The sequence below is a fragment of the Ylistrum balloti genome, unplaced genomic scaffold (genome assembly GCF_031769215.1).
Source record: "Ylistrum balloti isolate Yb309-2 unplaced genomic scaffold, AGI_CSIRO_Ybal_v1 Utg370840, whole genome shotgun sequence".
In the NCBI taxonomy this organism is placed as follows: domain Eukaryota; kingdom Metazoa; phylum Mollusca; class Bivalvia; order Pectinida; family Pectinidae; genus Ylistrum; species Ylistrum balloti.
The window spans coordinates 30,311-52,011 of NW_026782484.1; the positions used below are offsets into that span (position 1 = coordinate 30,311).

General features: G+C 35.5%; 2 protein-coding genes across 2 annotated transcripts; both read left to right on the plus strand.

The window, feature by feature from the left end:
- The first annotated feature begins 886 nt into the window (after window positions 1-886).
- Window positions 887-5,915, plus strand: LOC132558995 (uncharacterized). The gene is made up of 3 exons (XM_060223619.1): window positions 887-1,126; window positions 4,752-4,922; window positions 5,340-5,915. Exons 1-3 carry the CDS (start codon window positions 922-924, stop codon window positions 5,843-5,845), a joined length of 882 nt encoding a protein of 293 aa, XP_060079602.1. The 5' UTR covers window positions 887-921; the 3' UTR covers window positions 5,846-5,915.
- An 8,489-nt stretch (window positions 5,916-14,404) lies between these two features.
- Window positions 14,405-17,963, plus strand: LOC132558980 (uncharacterized). Its single transcript, XM_060223606.1, has 3 exons — window positions 14,405-14,678; window positions 16,142-16,315; window positions 17,437-17,963. Exons 1-3 carry the CDS (start codon window positions 14,414-14,416, stop codon window positions 17,961-17,963), a joined length of 966 nt encoding a protein of 321 aa, XP_060079589.1. The 5' UTR covers window positions 14,405-14,413.
- Window positions 17,964-21,701: the final 3,738 nt, after the last annotated feature.

The following is a 21,701-nucleotide window of genomic DNA, read 5'->3' on the forward strand; positions in this document are numbered from 1 at the left end:
GGGATTATAATCTTGTGAACATCTCATTCCATACAAACAATATATCCATTCTGCCCGTCATTGATATGGAATATTTCACAAACTTTGTGGTGATGTTGGTAATATGTAAATGAATCATTTATACGGAATATTACTTGAGTTTCCATGCGTATGAGATTTACAAATTAGGTAACGAAATATGTGTCCAATTTAATGTAACAATAGAGTTTTATAAATCTTATACGAAATGAAAACGAGTGATAGATTATGTTTAAAAAAACAAAATAAACAAAAACGATATAATTGTACATGTCATCGAGAACAAAGGAGAAATATAGAAGGAAACACAAACACCTACATGTAGCCAGTCCTAATTTTTCAGATGAAAATATGATTGTGTTATTAAATGTATACTGTTAAAACACAAACATGCACATTTCAAAGTTTCGAAATAGTTAACATGTTCTTAATTATGCAAAGCAACTTGTACTAGGGTAACATAATCGGTGTATGACGTCTGTTTAGGATTTTTCTCTATCTTGCGTGTTCTAGGAACAATAAAACATGACTTTCAGTTAAACACACACAAAAAAGGGACATTAGTCTGTCAAGCTTTCTGTTTAAATACCAAGTCGTATTGTAAAACTTTGTATAGTTCATGAGTCGCTTCAACTACCAGACGTTAACTTTAGCCTTACCGAATGATTTTTATAGAAAATAGCTCTATTCATTTGTAGTGAACTAAGCATGACTACAGCGGCATGCAAACTCATTTATGTAAAGTACACGCTCCAGTGAGAAAAGATATTTATAAACACATTATTACTAGAAAATGTGAACGATACACACGGGGCGTGCTACTAAACCTGTGTCTTTTGTTCGGGAACTAAAACTCCTATATACACTTATTTCGTCACGAGTTTGGACATTTCAACAGACAATATGGCACAAGACGTTTCTAACCGTTGGATTCTCTTATTCATCCTCTTCATCGCTCTTACACTGGCAGTGGTAGGTTTTGCCACCCCGAATTGGTATAGAGCTGTATTGGCGAACACTGTATCGTTTACAGCTGGACTTTTTGATGTGTGTGTTTCGACGACATGCTTCACATACTTAAACTACTTGAAGCTGACACGATACTCGGGTAAGGTTATGTGTAATGCTTAATCATGCTTATGGAATAAAGAATAAGTCGTGAAAATGTTGATATTGTAGCGATTTCTATGTTCACTAATAACGGAATAATTAGGACGGAAGCCATTGCCTCTGCTTTCCAATAATGTAGCGCTACAATAATATATAATTGTGTAGTATATTATATGACACTGAATGATAGTGACGTCGTGGCCTGACAGGGCACCGTACACTTCAGTGCTGTACAGTGTTACTATCTGGTGTATTGGTGGTTTTATGTGATAACGGAATTAAAATGTAACTATGTCATTACCATAATCATAATTATGTTGTCCAACATCCCTTCCCCACAAAAATCACCAAGAACACTTCATTGCCCCTCCCCTCCCCTTTCCTTCCCTTCCCCACAACTATCACAAGGGACATTTCATTGCCCCCCCCCACCTAACCTCCCCTCCTCTTTCCTTTCCCACAACAATTACCAGGGACATTTCATTGTTCCCCCCAACCTCCCCTCCCCCTCCCCTTCACAACAATTACCAGGGACACTTCATTGTTCCCCCTCCCTTCCTTTCCCTTCCTCACAACTATTACCAGGACAGTGTTTTATGTCTTCCCCTACTATCACACAACTACAACCAGGAATACTTGAAACCTGGACTTTATCTAAGTGAACAATTGACAGTTGTAAGGTTTACAATGTATATAATTAGCCTTGTAATTGATATCTTTACAAAATTCGACAATTTAACAAAAAATAGCGGTTATCAGAATCTTTATACAGAATGCAACGTCATGAAGTAAAACGATAACCACAAATAGACCATATTGTACGGCTTCAACGATGGTTGGTGGGGTTGTCCGACAACTTTTGTGTGATCAACTAACCGTATCGTAAAGGATATTGTAAAAATAGATAGGGCGTATACTAGACGTTATGTGAGTAATGTCTGTGTTGATATTGACAAGACATTTCTGTCTCAATCAAATTTTATCATCTAGAAGCAACGTTATTAAAAATTCACACTAAAATAAAAAAAATATTCTCTTAACAAACAACATACTTGATAAATGAACATGTGTATGTACTTTATATCTTTAGATTCACCAGTTACTTCCGTGATCAAGTAAAGGAGTTTAACTTACACAAAGAATGACTGTATCAGTTCTTGCTGTCTGACACTGAAACGAGGATAGACTTTCAAAATCCACCTTAACCGCTCTAACTTTATTGTTTACATTTAAGGATTGTAGACAAACACACACAGTTTATTATGAATTAGTAAGATACAGTATAGTCAAATAAGGATTTAAAATGTGTTATACTGCTGCCGCGTCCTTGCAGGACACGTAGGTAATGAAAACGGATTTAATTTGTAGTGTAGGAGATGACCGAATAAAATCAAGATTGATCGATATAGATGTATAAACAACACTGAAACAAAAAACAAAGATAAAAAACAAAAACAAATGCCCGGAATGTGCACGAAGACGTAGTTTGTTGTATCTAATATTGGATTATTGATCACAAAGTAATGCTAAACCTTAGTCCATGAGTAGTTCTTCAATTTCACGTTTAAATATGTTGACGGTTTCTTGTCTTTAAATTACATGAAAAATTACTGGAAAAGTCGATCATATACACTTACCAAATCTGATATCAAGGACACGACAGACTCTACAGCATCAGTCGCTCATCTCGAACTTTCATTACAACGAAATAAACAGCTACAGCATTCTCTTAATGATGATTTAAATTTCCCTGTTGTCAATTTTCATTTCCTTGATAGCACGATGCCCGCATCCATCTATGGTGTTAACATGTCACAGTTGATTCAATATTCAATAAAGGGTTGCTTTTATCGTGGTTTTTATTGCAAGTGACAAAAGAACTCATAACTAATGGTTTGGAGAAACGCAGGTTGATGAGGATAATTGGGAAGTCATCACAGATATCTCCTTGAGAATTATAGTCTTTACTTGTGGTATTCTGTTGGGAGTGTTAGTTGTAGATACTGCAGGTGAACATTTAGTGTGGTTTGTCGTCACCTGCTATGATTTAATTCATTCGAATTGTGGGACGATTTAGAATGTACACATATTTTTAAATCATCAATTATCAGAAAATTACGAAATTTCTGAATTATAGGTCTAGTGATCTTCCAATCTAGGTCTTGACATTGATTTATTTTTATCAATTTTGGTCTTCCTCCGTCGCCTCATAGGTTTCAGAATTTAGGTTATGGCACCAATGATGCGTCCTGTAAGAACAAAACTGCTGTATGATGCAATAAGCACAATTATTTAGCTCTACGGTAAATTCTGTTGATATGTTGGTATTTTGGTTGTTGATTTCTTTACACTAATATACATAAACATTATAATAAAGTTGATATCAAAAATTTCATCACTAACGTTATGATGAAGATGATATTTACACTGATACCACTTACTTTTTTACCATCTCAACAACACTGATTTATAATAAGGATTATTGGTACTTTGTCAACGATAAAGCTTGAATTAGATAATTATTTTCTTTGTTTTATACTTTATGAGATGTTGGCTATGTTCCCTCCTACAAACATTGTTACAGTTACGTTTTTGCTGATGTCAAAGAACTCTTGTTACTGGGACTTGAGGATGGATTTTACCGTGAAAACCATTCCTTACACAGTGATAAAGCATACATTTCGGCAAAACCTCGCTAGCTTAAATGAGGAAGGTTCTAGTATGCCCCGTCTTCTAACTGAGACAAACCAAAACCAATAAAATTAGTACTTAGCTTTCACAGGTTGAAATTTCAGGTTTAAATGAGTATTAGAAAGTTGTGATTAGTCTGTACAATATGGTCTGTCCGGGTTATGACATTTAAATTGGATAACACCAACCCTCCATGGACACCGTCTTCATGCAAACCCAAGAAAAGAACATTGAAGGAAAAAAGACGCACGTGCTGTAATTCTTTTGCTTTATTTTCAATTATTATGTAAAAATATTTGTTCGGTCTATCTCTGGCTTTTCTACAAGTATTTTTGGAACTAGTCCTTACACAAAAGCATTTTTTATATAAATTCTTCTAAAAGATTCGCCATGCACGTATCATTTTTTCTGCATATATCAACTAATACATTGTTTCACTATTATTGGTGGAGATAATTATATGACGATTGCTTTAAATGCTTTGTGAATGAGGACTATCACAATGACGGATTTAGGATCCCTAGATATATGTCAGAAGTACGATGAACTTTTCAGTTCAAAATTAGCATGTGCAGAACGTAACATAGACACTGAAAAATAAGAAAATGTTTGACAACGAATGAGTTAAAACAGACGGTATACCAGATTTCTGTTATGAGTATAGTCACTACAGTATACAGTATATGTCACTGCTTCTTTTATAAGCCAATATGACGTGTAATATGTATTGTCATTTGATTGAGAGTACCATGTTTTATGAATACGAAATTTAAATAACATTCTTCTTGACTATGTCGGTTGTGTGCCGTATGTTCTGTGTAGCGCACGAATTTCAATCAAAGATTTCCTCTCTTAGTAGTTGGCTATGTCGGCTGTGTGTCACATGTTCTGTGTAATATCTTATATCTATGAACTGTTACTTGTATTGACAGGTGACTATGTCGGCTGTGTAGTATTCCACGTTTTTGGTATAGCCCTGGCATGCATTGCTATCCTCCTTGTTATCTGCTACGTGCTTAATTGTCAAGAAGACGGTGTTGGGCTAAGATGCTACTCTATCCGACGACTGTTCATGTATGTGGCCTGGCTGTCTCTGTTCGCAGGTAAAATTCACTTTTCTTAAATCATTACACTTCCACCCGATATGAAGATTTTCTGTAATCACTAGTATTTCTTGACCACAACGTAATTTCATATTTAACAGTTTCTGTAAAACACATGTTGAATGAAAACATTATCTTGCTTAATATCAGTCTAAGGTATTGATTATAGCATTTATTTGTCAATGGAAAGCTGTGTTTTTCTTCGTTAGGAACTCATGAATATTAATGAAAAAAATATCTATTTTATAGAAGTAACAAATTCTTCTTAGTATTGACCAATTTATATTTATTTTGTGTTCCTTTGCGCGCTCTGATCTCGGTCAACAAGACTGAATAATGATCGCAATTGTTGTTGAGTAAAAAATGTACAATTTTAGATATCTCTGTCGATCACACATTTATTATTTGTATACATAGGTGTCTGTCTGCTGGTCACGGTGATTTGGTTCTATATTGCTGTCATACGGGACGGAGCCGGTAAAGGAAACCTTGCTGGAGCCTTTATTTTATATGCTGACTACTCCCTCGGTCTTACCGCTGCTGCTGGGGGAATCCTAATCATCGTCGCCTTTTTCCTATTTTTCTTTCGAAATCAGATGTATGACGAGGAAATGGAATATTACCAGCCACGCCCAAAAATGGCGCTAGAACCTGTTTACCGACCTCCGTCCCCAGAACCTGTTCGTAGGATGGCCTATGAGAAGCCTGTTTATTCCAGAACTGTTTCACCACCTCCAATTACCTACAGAGTGGAACAACCAAGACCTAAATACACAATGGAAAGACCCGCTCCCGTTCGTATTGCAGCATCTGTCCGACCTCCATCTCCATCCTATGCAGCCTCTCCCAAGACTTACAGGTACACCACTGCCGAGGAGCCACCTTATGCCAGCAGAGCAACATATGTAGAACGCCGGTATTAAAAATGTTCCGGATGTAATAAAAACATCCCGAATAGGTGAAATTTGAGTTCATTGTATTCATATAGAATACTTCCGCCTATAGAACATATTATCTGCTTCAAATTCAGAGACCTATTGTAAATATCATACATGTTGGTTACTTGTTAGAAAGAAGAACGTTCAAGAAATACATTTATAAGTACGGTTAAAGCGTTGCAGCTGAAGTCATATTGTCAATGGCAATGTTGATGTCTAGAACTTTCGTTTCGTGAGAGTACTCTCTACAGACAGAATAAATCCAGTCGTTAATGGACATTGTTTGGTGCCGCGTCACTATAAGCAAACTTAATGGTGATAACTATAAGCAGAAAATACTATATATACATATTGTAAGAAGCATGGATAAGATATTCGTTTAATTAAGAGATCACAAACTGAAGTCAAACTACAAGTAATTACAAATTGATCTGATGTAACACATTTCCCGATCCACTGTATACTGAGACTATATCCGTGATCTCTACGTCTATATAGTGTGACTACTCAGTGTCTAAAAGTATTCTACTGGCCATTACGTAATCCCGGTGATATATAATGTCCAGGTTTTCCCTTGTATCATTGGCAGCATGATTTAATGCCTGACTTGATGTAATTGTTTGGATACTTTATGTATCATGTGATCTTTGTCAGTCGAGAAACCTAAATAAACCTGATGACATTTTGTACTGGTGCATCCTTTGGTAATGCGCTGACCTAAACATGACTAATGACGTAGCTATATAGTCTTATGGAACCTTGCAAAGGTCTTATGTTGTTCTCCACTAGGGAAATTTTATGTCATTTAGACTCCTGTCGTATAGAAGGAAATTCCGTCAACTACCATTGTTCCTTATACGTAAATACGACCGAAAAATTAATCTCAAATGATTTCTTGCGATGGTGTCAGAGACAAAAGTAACACTCGATTTATCAGAAATTCTTTCAAATATATCATTACTGTACTCGTTATAACTAACTTTCACCAAAGTATATATATACTGATATTAGAAAACTGCATAAATGTGTAAATTGTAGTCAAATATGTTAACTGTAGTAAACTGTGTTAATTAAAGTAAGCTGTATTAACTGTGGTAAACTGTGTTAACTTAAGTAAACTGTGTTAACTGTAGTAAATTGAATTAACTCAAGTAAGCTGTATTAACTGTGGTAAACTGTGTTAAGTCAAGTAAACTGTGTTAACTGTAGTTAACTGAGTTAACTCAAGTAAGCTGTGTTTACTGTGGTAAACTGATTAACTTAGGTAAACTGTGTTAACTCAAGTCAGCTGTATTAACTGTAGTAAACTGTGTTAACTAAAGTAAGCTGTATTAACTGTGGTAAACTGTGTTAACTTAAGTAAACTGTGTTAACTGTAGTAAATTGAATTAACTCAAGTAAGCTGTATTAACTGTGGTAAACTGTGTTAAGTCAAGTAAACTGTGTTAACTGTAGTTAACTGAGTTAACTCAAGTAAGCTGTGTTTACTGTGGTAAACTGATTAACTTAGGTAAACTGTGTTAACTCAAGTAAACTGTATTAACTGTAGTTAACTGAGTTAACTCAAGTAACGTGTGTTAACTCAAGTTAACTGTGTTAACTGTAGTAAACTGAATTAACTCAAGTAAGCTGTGTTTACTGTGGTAAACTGAGTTAACTTAGGTAAACTGTGTTAACTCAAGTAAACTGTATTAACTGTAGTAAAATGTATTCACTTAAGTAAACTGTGTTAACTGTAGTAAACTGAGTTAACTCAAATTGTAGGAAACTGTCATCGACTACTCAGCTAGAATTCACCAGATTACTCTGGTTGATCAAGGACTCATAGGAACCGTAACAGTGGACTATTTCTCTCCGCTTCGGAAGCTTAGACGGAAAGAAATTATACATTCAGTGTGTTACTGTGTTTGTTTGAGATGGTCTTAATTCCTTCCTCTCTCTATTGACTCTGTAGTCCTCAGCTTCATCTTGTGTGATGTATCATACTAGTGTTATGTAATTCATATGTAAACTTGCTTTATGGTGTGCTGAAATACATTGTAAACTACGGTTACAAACCGCCGTAGAACCTAGGTATACCCCACATCTAATTATCAAGACCATATCTTTTACAATCATTTTGTGTAAAAGCACACATGTGGACTTATATTGTAATTCAATCTGAAAATAGAAATGTTGTAAAATATCTTATTCATGGTCGCAGAAACCAAGTTGTGTAATGATATAATATATACATGTACATTAGTTGGTGATCGATAGAATATATATGTATACGATCACCACTGTAATGGCAATGAAATGTAAAATCCAATTTTTTTCGACATTATTTTATTGGATATGAGAGTTGGTTCCAAGCAAAGAGGATTATCGCCCTTACATTAATACGGAAAACCTGAAATCAACATAACTACATGTATATAGGATTTCCTATGAATTCTATTTCATACTAAATCGAGGAAACATGACTGATGATTCTCGATTTAAAGAAACGTGTACTCCAACACTACTTTATCAAAATGATCCTCAATAGATCGCATAGCTCAAAACAAGATAATACAGCCATAAAGAAACGTACTTATAATTCAGAATCAATAGAATGACTTTCACGGTACAACAAGTACTTACACCAAGACAACAAAATTTAAATTAACAAGTACTGGTACCATGACAACAAACTCAAATAAGAATATATTGGTACCACGGCAATAAACTCAAATCAAAATATATTGATGCCATGACAATAAACCCAAATCAAAATATATTGGTACCATGACAACAAACCCAAATGAACAAATATTGGTACCATGACAACTAACCCAAATCAAAATATATTGGTACCATGACAACAAACCCAAATCAAAATATATTGGTACCATGACAACAAACCCAAATCAAAATATATTGGTACCATGACAACAAACCCAAATCAAAATATATTGGTACCATGACAACAAACCCAAATCAAAATATATTGGTGACAACAAACCCAAATCAAAATATATGACAACAACAAACCCAAATCAAAATATATTGGTAAATGACAACAAACCCAAATCAAAATATATACTGTGACAACAAACCCAAATCAAAATATATTGGTACCATGACAACAAACCCAAATGAACAAATATTGGTACCATGACAACTAACCCAAATCAAAATATATTGGTACCATGACAACAAACCCAAATCAAAATATATTGGTACCATGACAACAAACCCAAATCAAAATATATTGGTACCATGACAATAAACCCAAATCAAAATATATTGGTACCATGACAACAAACCCAAATGAACAAATATTGGTACCATGACAACTAACCCAAATCAAAATATATTGGTACCATGACAACAAACCCAAATGAACAAATATTGGTACCATGACAACTAACCCAAATCAAAATATATTGGTACCATGACAACAAACCCAAATCAAAATATATTGGTACCATGACAACAAACCCAAATCAAAATATATTGGTACCATGACAACAAACCCAAATCAAAATATATTGGTACCATGACAACAAACCCAAATGAACAAATATTGGTACCATGACAACTAACCCAAATCAAAATATATTGGTACCATGACAACAAACCCAAATCAAAATATATTGGTACCATGACAACAAACTTAAATAAAAATATATTGGTACCATGACAATAAACCCAAATCAAAATATATTGGTACCATGACAACAAACCCAAATCAAAATATATTGGTACCATGACAACTAACCCAAATCAAAATATCTTGGTGCCATGACAATAAACCCAAATCAAAATATATTGGTACTGTGACAACAAACCCAAATCAAAATATATTGGTACCATGACAACAAACCCAAATGAACAAATATTGGTACCATGACAACTAACCCAAATCAAAATATATTGGTACCATGACAACAAACTTAAATAAAAATATATTGGTACCATGACAATAAACCCAAATCAAAATATATTGGACAACAAACCCAAATGAACAAATATTGGTACCATGACAACTAACCCAAATCAAAATATATTGGTACCATGACAACAAACCCAAATGAACAAATATTGGTACCATGACAACAAACCCAAATCAAAATATCTTGGTGCCATGACAATAAACCCAAATCAAAATATATTGGTACTGTGACAACAAACCCAAATCAAAATATATTGGTACCCTGACACCAAAATCAAATCAAAATACACTGGTACTGTGACATCAAACCCAAATGACTGTTTAGTATGGTTTGGTATCGTGAACACCAATATGGTACAAAACTATTTTTTTATTATTATTTAGCTACATGTGCTTTGTGAAGCTGGAAATTTGTGGAAGTCTTCGCTTCAGTTTGGCTTTGTGTTCTGGTTATAACGTCGTGGCGTTTCTCTAATCTTATGAAATTTGTTACAGTCTGAAGCCTTTAAAAGCGAAAAATGTTATCATGAGACTCGACATAAAGAAGAAAACTGAATCATACCAATAAAACATGATAAACCAAAATCTCATCACTCGAAAAAAACCAGTAATAATGGTTTCCATAATATAATGTTTGCGGAAAGGAAACGTAATCGTTTTTGTAAATCACCAAAAATGGGTCGTCACTAGATATACCTACAACATATCTTATAAATTGAACATTTTTTTGGGTTTTGATGATCGGTTTTCATTTCGAACTATACAAATTATCTTGAGTTAGATTGGGGCCCTGTTTATATGTTGCTTTTGTCGCTGTGCCAATGTGCTATATCAAAATTAAAACATTAGTGGTGAAATAATCATGGAAGCCATTGAAGCAGAAACGTTGGGAAGAACTCCATTCAGAATAACTTAAAACACTGTAGACGTTTTATTGATAATGAGGTAATATTCTATTAAGTTAGCGATCATATAACACCTTACCTCGGCTTTCAAGTTTCAATAAATTCCGCGTCATCGGAGATTATGACAATACGCACGGAAGGACATAGATCTACGCCACATTTTCAATGACCCCTTTGAGCTTCTATGCCAATTTCGTGAATAGATTTGGTATAATACTGTTGTGACGTTCCACAAGTCATAGAGAAGAATCACAAGTCCTACAGCCAGAACACTATTGTTATACAACTGAAGTTGTAACACTGGATTCAGGTTGACTGTTGTAATGGGGATGTTCAGCACATATCCTTACACATGGACGGGCAGATTAAATTGTGTCCTCTTGAACTTTCATATTATGTGTTCTTAAGACAGATATACAGCACATCGGTGTAGGTTTCTCGTTGCACAGGGAAGTGTAATAGACAGTGCATAATAGATACGATGACCCTGTTTCCTTGTTGGAGTTTCAAGATTCTTTTGATTTGTTGTATATTCTTAGTACTGTGTTTAGCTTCACCATACGACGAGTTAAAGAATTAATAGACATTATCTACACCCTACATGTCATTGTTTTATTCTGATTAAAGTAATTTCTGAACAATACTACATACTGATGATGGCACTCTTATGTCAATACCGGGATCTGAAATATGATGATGGAACATTTATTATAAATACAGCCGTGTATAATGACATTGTCGTGTCTGCTTCCTATGATTATCTTCATAGTAATTATTCTATTCCCCTTGTCTACTTTGCGATGTATTTCCAATAGTAAATAATTCACGGCGATTTAGTCAAGAATTAAACAGTTACAGATATGTATATGTGACGTATATGGTTTAAGTGGTAATACAATGTATAATTCTGTAATTGATTGCAGCTGTTAAACTCCCCTTGTGGACTTCGTGTCCACGGGCTTTGCTATAACCTCACATATCACGTTTAGATAGGAATAGTGACATGATTCAGAAAATAAACATGTACAACATTTTTTGAAATCATCAAACATTGGAAATTATGAAGCATGTTTTGTTAATGCACTTTCCGATCTAACATTTATTTTGGTCATTTTTGCTCCTATTTCATTTCCTATACGTCAAACCTAGGCCTCTAGCACCACTGACGAGATCAAACTAGTGTATATTTCCATTAAGCTCTCGTCCACTGATTGTTAATACTCTGGCCCTTCAGACGCCTTTTAAGATTCGCTTCCTGGTAGACATTTCTTTATTTATGCTCCGCACTTTTGGTTGATATTATATTTCAAGTATAGCTAATTACGTTATAGTTGTTTTTGATTGATATATTGTTAATCGAGGATGTTTATGTAACTATGAAGAACACATTTTGGGGATTCGGTTCTTTGATCCTATGATTCATTGTAAATTATACAGTATCGGACTAATCGTGGTTTGCTTTGAAAAAAAAGCCAGGTACACGTGGATATTGACTTTTTAAAGTCATGCACATTTTAATATTGACTCCCTGAAGTCGGATACACTTGGATATTGATTCCCTGAAGTCAAGTATGCTTGGACATTGACTCCCTGAAGTCACGTACACTTGGACATTGACTCCCTAAAGTCAAGTACACTTGGACATTGACTCCCTGAAGTCAAGTACACTTGGACATTCACTATTTAAAGTCGGGTACACTTGGACATTGACTCTTTCAGGTCTGATACACATTGACATTTGACAATGACTATCTTAAGTCGGATGCTCTTTAACTTGGAGTCTCTCAGGTCAGGTACACTAAGAAACTGATTATTTAAAGTATGGAACCATGGTTTCTATGTGACATGTGTGACCATTGTTTTTGTAACATGCTATACAAGTAACCATGGTTTCTATGTGACATGTGTGACCATTGTTTTTGTAACATGCTATACAAGTAACCATGGTTTCTATGTGACATGTGTGACCATTGTCTTTGTGACCTGGTATACAAGTAACCATGGTTTCTATGTGACATGTGTGACCATTGTCTTTGTGACCTGGTATATAAGTGACCATGGTTACTATGTGACATGTGTGATCATTGTCTTTGTGACAAGCTATACAAGTAACCATGGATTCTATGTGACATGTATGACCATTGTCTTTGTGACAAGCTATACAAGTAACCATAGATTCTGTGTGACATGTATGACCATTATCTTTGTGACCTGGTATACAAATAACCATGGTTTCTATGTGACATGTTTCACACTTGACTATTATTTCATATTTTTTCCTTGATACACACGTGACCATGGTTTCTATGTGACCTGGTTGACCATGGTTTCTATGTGACCTGGTAAACAAGTGACCATGGTTACTATGTTTCACATGTGACCATAGATTCTATGTGACCTCTGTGACCATGGTCTCTATATGACCTGTTTCGCACGTGACCTCAAAGTTAAACAGACTTATTGTGTTTCACCAATTATTGTCTATTGTTACAATGTAAGCCTACTTTTTTAAGTCTATGCGTGGTAATGAAAATTTTACTTTTTGTCGTCTTGGTCAAGATATCACATTTCTTCCATGTCTTCTAATAAATAGAATTCCAACTAAAAAAAAAAGACAAAATGAGTGTGACCTGTATGTATAGATTTGTATCCCTTGGCTTACCGCCTTACCAGAAATGACTACCGAAACAACAATAGAACACCGCCCAGCTTCTGTTATCATTATCTACTATATCTAGATAGTGACAATTTAGATCATCTTGTGACTTAACGCAGAATCATTAAATCATGTTGATCTGTTGTATTGAAAACACCAGAGAGAAATCAAACGTATGGTATACACACCAGGTAAGGGTTCGTCCCCTAGTGTCAACGTACCAACGTGTTATTTTCCGGCATTCTGATTCTACCTTCTCAAATCATTCAGTGCAAGCATCAGTTACCGTTTTACCCTTTAATAGATAAATACGCAACCAAATACCACAGTGATCCTGTCATTCTTCTCAGTCATAAAGAAATTATCAGTTCACATTTACGTCACAATAACAGTATTAATCCTTACTAAAAGAAATCTAAATTTTCCCACAAAGGTTTAAAATACCAGCCAATCAAAACGCGAATCTGTCAGAAATATCTATATGATGCTGATGTGTTACCATAGGCTACCTCTGATTATGGATAGCAATCGTCACGAAAATTCAGTAACTATAAACATAACGGTAGGATGCTTTTTCATAGATAAATACGTTTGATTTCTTTTATACTAAAACATGTATTCCTTGTGCATATAAAAGCAATGACTTCGCAATAATTATAAAGCTCAATGTCTAGAGTGCGGGTTCTCTGTAAAACGGCATCATCTGCCACGCCTTTTTGGTGAACGTACGTTAAATGGGCGTCACGTGACAAAGCAAATAGGTATTACATCAATGAAGTTAACTGAAACTGGTTTTTGACGAAGTATTCTAACACACGCCAAGCATTTACAATATATACACGTTCAGGTATTCTTTTTTTTATATTTTGCAATGCTTCGATGAGCATGTATTCATTATGTTGGTTGTTATTGCTGGTGATTAGACATAGGGCGTATATACCTGAGTAGACAGGGATAAAGCTTGGGTAGGACGGTAGAAATAACTACCTGGACAAACTAGAAACAGTGGTAGAAAGGAGATAAGGATAAGTGACGTCATTACTGGACAATAAGCCGGGAATGACACACAAACTATGAGGGAGCAATACTCTGAACGTCCATATCGGAGTGAACGAGAACGTGGGGGCTTCACAATGGCGCACGGTCCGTGTCCATGGGTCCTGCTATTAGTACTACTGGCGGTGCTAGTCTTAGCCATTGTCGCCTTCGCAACACCTAATTGGGCCTATATTTCGTTAACTGGCAACAATGTCGCCTTTACGTTTGGCTTTTTCGATGTCTGCCGATCTAGCACCTGTGCGACATATCTGAGCTTCTTTCAACTGGAAAGATACAGCGGTAAGTTGATTCTTTGGCCAAGGGATAGTGTGTCTATTTCATGTGTGTAGTATGTTTATGTATACATCCCTTAATGCTATCCCGATAGAAACATTATCGTCAACACTATTTTTATCTAATTATTTCCTCTCAAAATCTTGTATAAGCAATAATCAGTCTGAATGTGTAACACCTTAAAAGCAATCTGTGATTGTATCGACGTGTTAAAAGGAAACACCCGTCCTTTCTATATCTTATGGAAGGAAATACCCGAACATGGTGAACCGTATCTAGGTGTATAATGTTTGTAATAAATCAACACACCTGTAATTGTGGAGTTAAATTTAAGATTAAGACGAACGTAGAATGAATATCCTTTAACACAAACCATCAAACAGGATAAAAGGTGACTATGTCTTTGAAATGGAATTGATTTGGGAAGACATATTGACTGAAAAAGGAGAACAATAAAACTAGGATCTAGGTCAGGTTTTTTGTGAAGTCATCCGTGTAAATGACATTTAGGTAGGGCAACACTGCATTCCTGGACCCAGCCACATCTTTTCTCACCGACATAGGGTCTCAGCTTCTTATACATAGTCTGGTGCTGGGCTTATATATACACGTATAAATGTAATACTGACAACACCTACAAGATTTGTCAGAGTCGAGTGATTTCAACACGATACAGTCGTTTACGTGTATGGTATTACCTGGCTATATCATGGAAATAATCGAGATTAAAGTATTGATACACATGTAAATGGTCGGCTTAAAGTGATCTGAAAGAATTCTATAAACCCTATCATTCAATACGTAATTCTACATTGTTCTACATATCCCACTGAGAAAGTGACTCTGATAAACTTGGTTTGTATGAAAAGAATGCTCAACATTCATCATATACACAACATTACAATATCGAAGCGACGAAACCCATAATCCTTCTGTGGAATTGATGTTCTCCTTTATCTCGACTTCATGCAACTCGTATCGCTCCCCTCTCAACTCTATTTCATCCAGCTGAAATTGTTTTACCTTAAACATAATAATATGATGTTACACTATTCTTTTGCAATTAAAACTCTTTTAGAGGAAGGTTGAAATTGAAAATAAACAACTAAAGGCGTTGTTTCAATATATGTAAGTGATTATGCGGCAAACATTTGTATTCCACTTATCCAAAGAAGATATTTAATTTGCAATGTACAATAAGACTCCACCAAGAGTGAGGAGTCTGTGCTCTGTCGGAGAGTGTCATTTTCACACCATGGTTCCTGTACCTCTGTCCTTGTATCAATTTTATTTTTGTGTTGATGATGGTCATAAAATGATTCTGTTTTGCTGTTTTACCTAAAGGCATCGATGAGTTACACCACTTATTAGTAAAGGATTCATCGTGTGCAATTATGTTTAAAGAATAAAAGAAAGTATAATTTACTTTCGCAATCTCGTTACATCGATCAGCTTTTGTCGTTTTCTAGGAGAGATGGTTGGCTGTATCCTGTTCATGCTGTTGGCGATTCTCAGTTTCACATTTGCGCTGTTCTTCTGCTTTTCGTCTGTTTGTGTGGATGTCCTACGCGACTGTTGTCGAAACGGATGTGGCACCGATAAACAAAAGATCATGGCATGCGCAGTTTTCACTTTAATCGGAGGTAGGTTCATCAGGACGCGAAAATGTATTCACTACCTCTTAACCATTTCTATATATACATAAAACATATTATATTGTATTCCTACGTCGATAGAAGATTGTGTTCTCCTTGAGAGAGGAGAATGTTCCAGTGACAAGCTTTAACAATTCAGTATTCCAGTTATTGCACTTTGAATGTTTTTGAAATTTCGTCGTCTGTTGTGTCATAAATTAAACTGTAACCTGGTTCCAGGTCTTACAATGATTTGTAAATCAAAATGCCAGACAATTCAACTAAAACAAGCAACCAACTGCGAAAACAAGAAGTCGTATTTCAATTTCTAAATTTGATTCAACGAAACATTTAAATGTCTCTTTCCTTTGTAAATTGCGGCTAGTTTTACACTTTCCAGTATTTATATTTGACGAAGGTAGATAATTTTTACTTATAAATGGAAATAAAGTTCGGAGAAAACAAAACAAACAAAAGCCTAAAATACTCTTTGATAAAAGTAATATGCGTGATATATTAATACCAAAAATGTCACTGTCAACCAAGCTGCAATGGCAAGACATTACGTCAATGTAATCAAGATAATATATATTATTATTACCTGTATATATTAATCAATAGAGGATTTACACAAATTCCAGGCATATATTAATATATTTACTAGAAATAAAGGACTATATATTGTTCTGCCGTATTTATCCTAACGCTGAATTGAGAAGGTCTGGAATCCAATGCTGAATACCTACATGTGTCAAGTATAAACTTTGTTTGAATATATGGCGTGACAAACGCTGAATTCATTTTATCTAAAAACTGTAAAAAATAAGGACTTGTATAGCATCCTGTTTTGTAGAATTATCGCCAACTGACAAACAGCCCACTCAAAGGGACAGAAGTCGGACACATGAAACAATATCATAATTATTAGGTTATGTATCAAAGGACATGGCTTGATCTTTGAATGTCTCTACGAAAAAAATAAACAGTATAGTCAAACTATAAATAGATGGACTGATATCATACAGTATGATATATTACATCATGATCTAGGATTAAGCAAAGTCAGTGTACTATAAATAGATGGGTTTATTAGATATGCTTTAGTACAATATTATTGTATTATGTTACAGGTTTCAGCGAACTAGTTACCGTCATTTGGTTCGCCGTCAACACTATCCAGCACCATAATGCTATCAACACCTTTCGGTACTTGGTGTCTTCAACAAGGGCCGAGTACTCACTCATCCTTGCCTCTGTAAGTGGTGGGGTCGCTATTGTCGTTGCCTTCCTCCTGTTTTTATACCGATATATGATGTATGACGACGATGACGAATATTACGATGATTATCCGAAGAAACCTGTGAGGCGCTCCCCTGAACCAGCACGTCGCTATCAGCCACCTCCTCCGCCACCTGCTCCTCGCCCTCAACTTAAAATGGGATCTTCTTACATTATGCCCGATCCAATCCGACTACCAGACCAGCCAATAAGTGCGGCACCTCAGGAGTACAGACAGAAGTATGGCAACCAGGCTCCTCAGGTATTTAGGTATACTTTCAAAAACGATAACGACTTCTGGCGTTACGAATCGGACCGGAAGGACACCCAACAAGACAGCTATCGGTTCTACAATGGGGACCGCGGAAACCGCTACTAGTACCACGCGCAACGTTGACAACAATCGTATGTTTATATCTATAGAGATTGCAACTATAGGACATGAAACCCACGTGTAAAGATATCTGATATACAGTTTGCAAAGGCACCGAAGCTGCTTGATTTCGTTACATGTATATATGCATTCCTAAAATATACACAAATAGTCACGAGATTTTCAGAGATTGCTTACAATCAATATATTTTGTGACGTATTAGCATCTGTTCGTATTTTTTCAATAAACAATCAGACTTAAAAATCGACTGGTTCTTGCAACCATCCTGGAACTCGTTTAGAATTATGGTGAAAATACAAACACCCGGGACTTTGAACGGGATTTATTACAACGGGTCACAGCCGGACCAACCAACTTGTGACAACAGTGCAATGACAATTACTGGTTCAATCATTTGTCCTTAGGTAACATTATTACCAAACTATTGCCTCTTGGATACGATGGCGTTTTACAGATACCTCGTTATCTATATATATATGTGTGTGTGTTATGTTGTAATGCTATGATCAGATATTTAGGAGTACAGTGTGCACGGTCAATGTTAGTGCAACTCCGGTGAGGGCATTCATTCCTCATTATTGTTTTAAGGCTTGCCTCATAATGAAAGACAGTAATCAATTAACCAACACAGGTAATCACTTACTTCACAATATGTGTAAGAATTGTAGTCATGAAAATGAAAACTACACGATCCTTTGCTCCTTATCCGGTCATGTCTCCATTGTATGTTGTGTTTATGATGATAATCTACACCTCCATATATTTTTGTCTCGATTGTTCGTTGAGTAAGAGCATACAAGATGGTTGAGATAAATGTATTACGTGAACATGTATAATATATAAAATCTTACAAACCCCAAAAATGTGTCCTGTGGTCTTGGAATCGCATGAGATAATACAACACCAGTCGATACCATTATCGTGGAAAATGTTCATGTGTTATTTATTCCGTATCTAGTCACTATAAACTTTTCATATTTCTTATTGATATTTAAAACGTCAGAGGATGGTAAATGATCATACAACGAGGCCAACATCAATATCCGCTCACATATTTCGCATAATGATCAAACGTGTGTACACCTACATTACTAGTCCATGAATGTTGCAAATGTGCTCGGTTGTGACTAGGAAAAGTTTTGGCGAGCTGTCTTTGTATAGCAAGGATACATATGTTCTTTTGAATCGTTAAAATTTCAAAATATGTTTACTAACAGTCTATACCACATACGTAAAGTCTCTGCTTTTAATCTTCATAAACGATAACATCGGTTTTATGATACATGATAAGAAGGTCCTTAGTGACAAATGTCTACAAACAACTTTTCCAATATCTGGATAATATATGTCCGTTTATTCATACTAAAATTAGCATGAGTGGAACGGTCAATTTTACTTTTTAGATGCTAGAAATGTATATTTTCGTGAAATAAGCATGCATCTGTGTTGTGATGCATTATATTGATCGAGAATCAAAGAGTTGAATAATGATTCCGACAGGTTGAAGTTTTAGTCAATAGTCTTTATTTGTTCGCTCTATTTCCATTGGCTCCTTATCATGATATACTCATCCATTTATACAACTATAAGAGGGATAAGTATAATGTGATAACACCACACTCCTTAATTGTGCAACATCACGTGCCATAGAGATCACTTTATTTTTAAAGCAGCAACAACAATATTTCGTTTACAGTGAATATAATGTTGATTCTCGACGTGTGTTCGGGATCGGAATAACATTACATACTAACAAACAACATTCTCCGGACACACATTTCTGTTATTTAACACTGAGTTACAAACGGGGCTGTCCTATCCATTGTCATGATATAACCTGGGATATCACGAAAACGTCTCGTCGTTAGTTACACTAGAATGAATTTATTAAACATAACTGTAAGATGAAAAGACTGCCTTGTAACATGAACCGATCACTAAGTGATATTTATTCTAACTTTCTAAGATATGTGTACCTAAACTTGTTAGAACTCACACACAGAGTTTGGCATATACATGTCCATCGTCTGTAATGAATTACCAGCTTCATTCTAAGCTGAAAAAATAAAATAAACATTACTTGATGCCGATATCAAACCCACGCATGACTCTTTTCGATATCAAACCCACGCATGACTCTTTTCGATATCAAACCCATGCTCGACTCTGCACGATATTGAACCCATGCTCGACTCTATACGATATTAAACCCACGCTCGATTCTGTACGATGTCTAACATATGCTTGACTTTGCACGATATCAAACCCACGCTCGACTAAGTATGATATCAAACCCACGCTCGACTGTACAATTTCAATATGTAACATTGTAAAATCAATTCTTTAGTGCAAAATGAACCTTATTTATTCATACAGTTCTTTTTACTTGTGAAACTAAAATGTTGCTTCCATTTTATCACTTAAGATAAAGAATCAACAGTAACAAAATCAATCTGGGGAAAAAACTAATTTAGATTGAAAATGTTGATATTTAGACCTAAGCAATGAGACCAGGTGTTCCAGAAGAGTAAGTATTTCGGCATGATATTTAGGTATTAACGAGCTATAAAATGAAATAGAAAAGTTTCTCGGCAAGTTGCCTGAGTACAATTGTTTTAATTACCTTAAACACCATTCTCGTGGCATCAACTGGTGATCACAATTTTATTGTATCTCTGTATACACTTTAAAAGAAATGAAATTAATGACATGCCAATTTTGAAGAACTAAATAATGAATTTATCACCTTTAAACATTTACTACTAACACCCATTCTAAACTGTAAGGGTAGAGTATTTATATATATATAACGATATATTCTGCTGCGTTGCGTTCAATGGCAAGATTTTGCGAAAGGCTTTTGTTGCAATGACTGCCAATATCACACTCATCCCAATCTCTTCACCTGAAGTTGAATTCGCCGAGATGCAGCACTTACCTGGCTCTGTAGTGGCAGGGAGACAGTGTTACTACTAAGCGCTGTGATAAGTGTGACGATTTAAATAATACGTCTTCCTTGATACTGAAAGGTCATAGCTGACACATCATACGATAGTTCCTCATCACCGTGAAGGCCATGGCAGACGTTGACTAAATGTGTGGTTTGCGCGGGTTGTTAGGAATACTGCGGTGAACTGTTGGTTATCATTGTCGTGTAACGAAGAAATATCCCCTTCCTTTGTGTATGATTGTTAGTTTCCTGTGTGGTTTTGCTGTGGTTCTTCCGGTCTTTAGTTTGAGTGCATGACATTACCTGGATTTGAACTCGATTCTCATTGCAGGCCCTCGATAGATCAGAAGCGGTGATATCTGGTCTATTCAATCCAATGTCGTATGTAAAGGTTTCTTATGTTTGTCTTTTATTCTAGTTGCAGGACTCCGGTGACCTTATCTGTAAAATCACTGCCAGGAGATTTCCAGAATTGTGGATGTTATATCAGATAGATGAACAACAAATGTAAACAAGCGTCCTGTCGTCTATTGTCAGTACGCTTATTCTAAAATTAGACTGGTTCGATATGTACATAGTAAGAACGTCGTTGAAACCAAATCAGTGCCTCTTTATTTGGTCGTGATACCTGATCACCTGGTATAGTGGTCTGTGTGTAATTGTATATATGTGTGTTGTGTGGTGAAAGCGTGTACAAGGTGTAAAGATATCGGTGTGTTCTTCAAATAGATCACCGCACACAAAATATCTATTGTATACCAACATATACAGT

What these genes read in the sequence shown, in the direction of transcription:
- LOC132558995 (XM_060223619.1), top strand. Translation starts at nt 922, where the DNA reads ATGGCACAAGACGTTTCTAACCGTTGGATTCTCTTATTCATCCTCTTC. An exon ending in GAAGCTGACACGATACTCGG is followed by an intron (nt 1,127 to 4,751) that starts GTAAGGTTATGT and finishes TTGTATTGACAG; the next exon opens with GTGACTATGTCGGCTGTGTA. An exon ending in CTGGCTGTCTCTGTTCGCAG is followed by an intron (nt 4,923 to 5,339) that starts GTAAAATTCACT and finishes TTGTATACATAG; the next exon opens with GTGTCTGTCTGCTGGTCACG.
- LOC132558980 (XM_060223606.1), top strand. Translation starts at nt 14,414, where the DNA reads ATGAGGGAGCAATACTCTGAACGTCCATATCGGAGTGAACGAGAACGT. An exon ending in TCAACTGGAAAGATACAGCG is followed by an intron (nt 14,679 to 16,141) that starts GTAAGTTGATTC and finishes GTCGTTTTCTAG; the next exon opens with GAGAGATGGTTGGCTGTATC. An exon ending in AGTTTTCACTTTAATCGGAG is followed by an intron (nt 16,316 to 17,436) that starts GTAGGTTCATCA and finishes ATTATGTTACAG; the next exon opens with GTTTCAGCGAACTAGTTACC.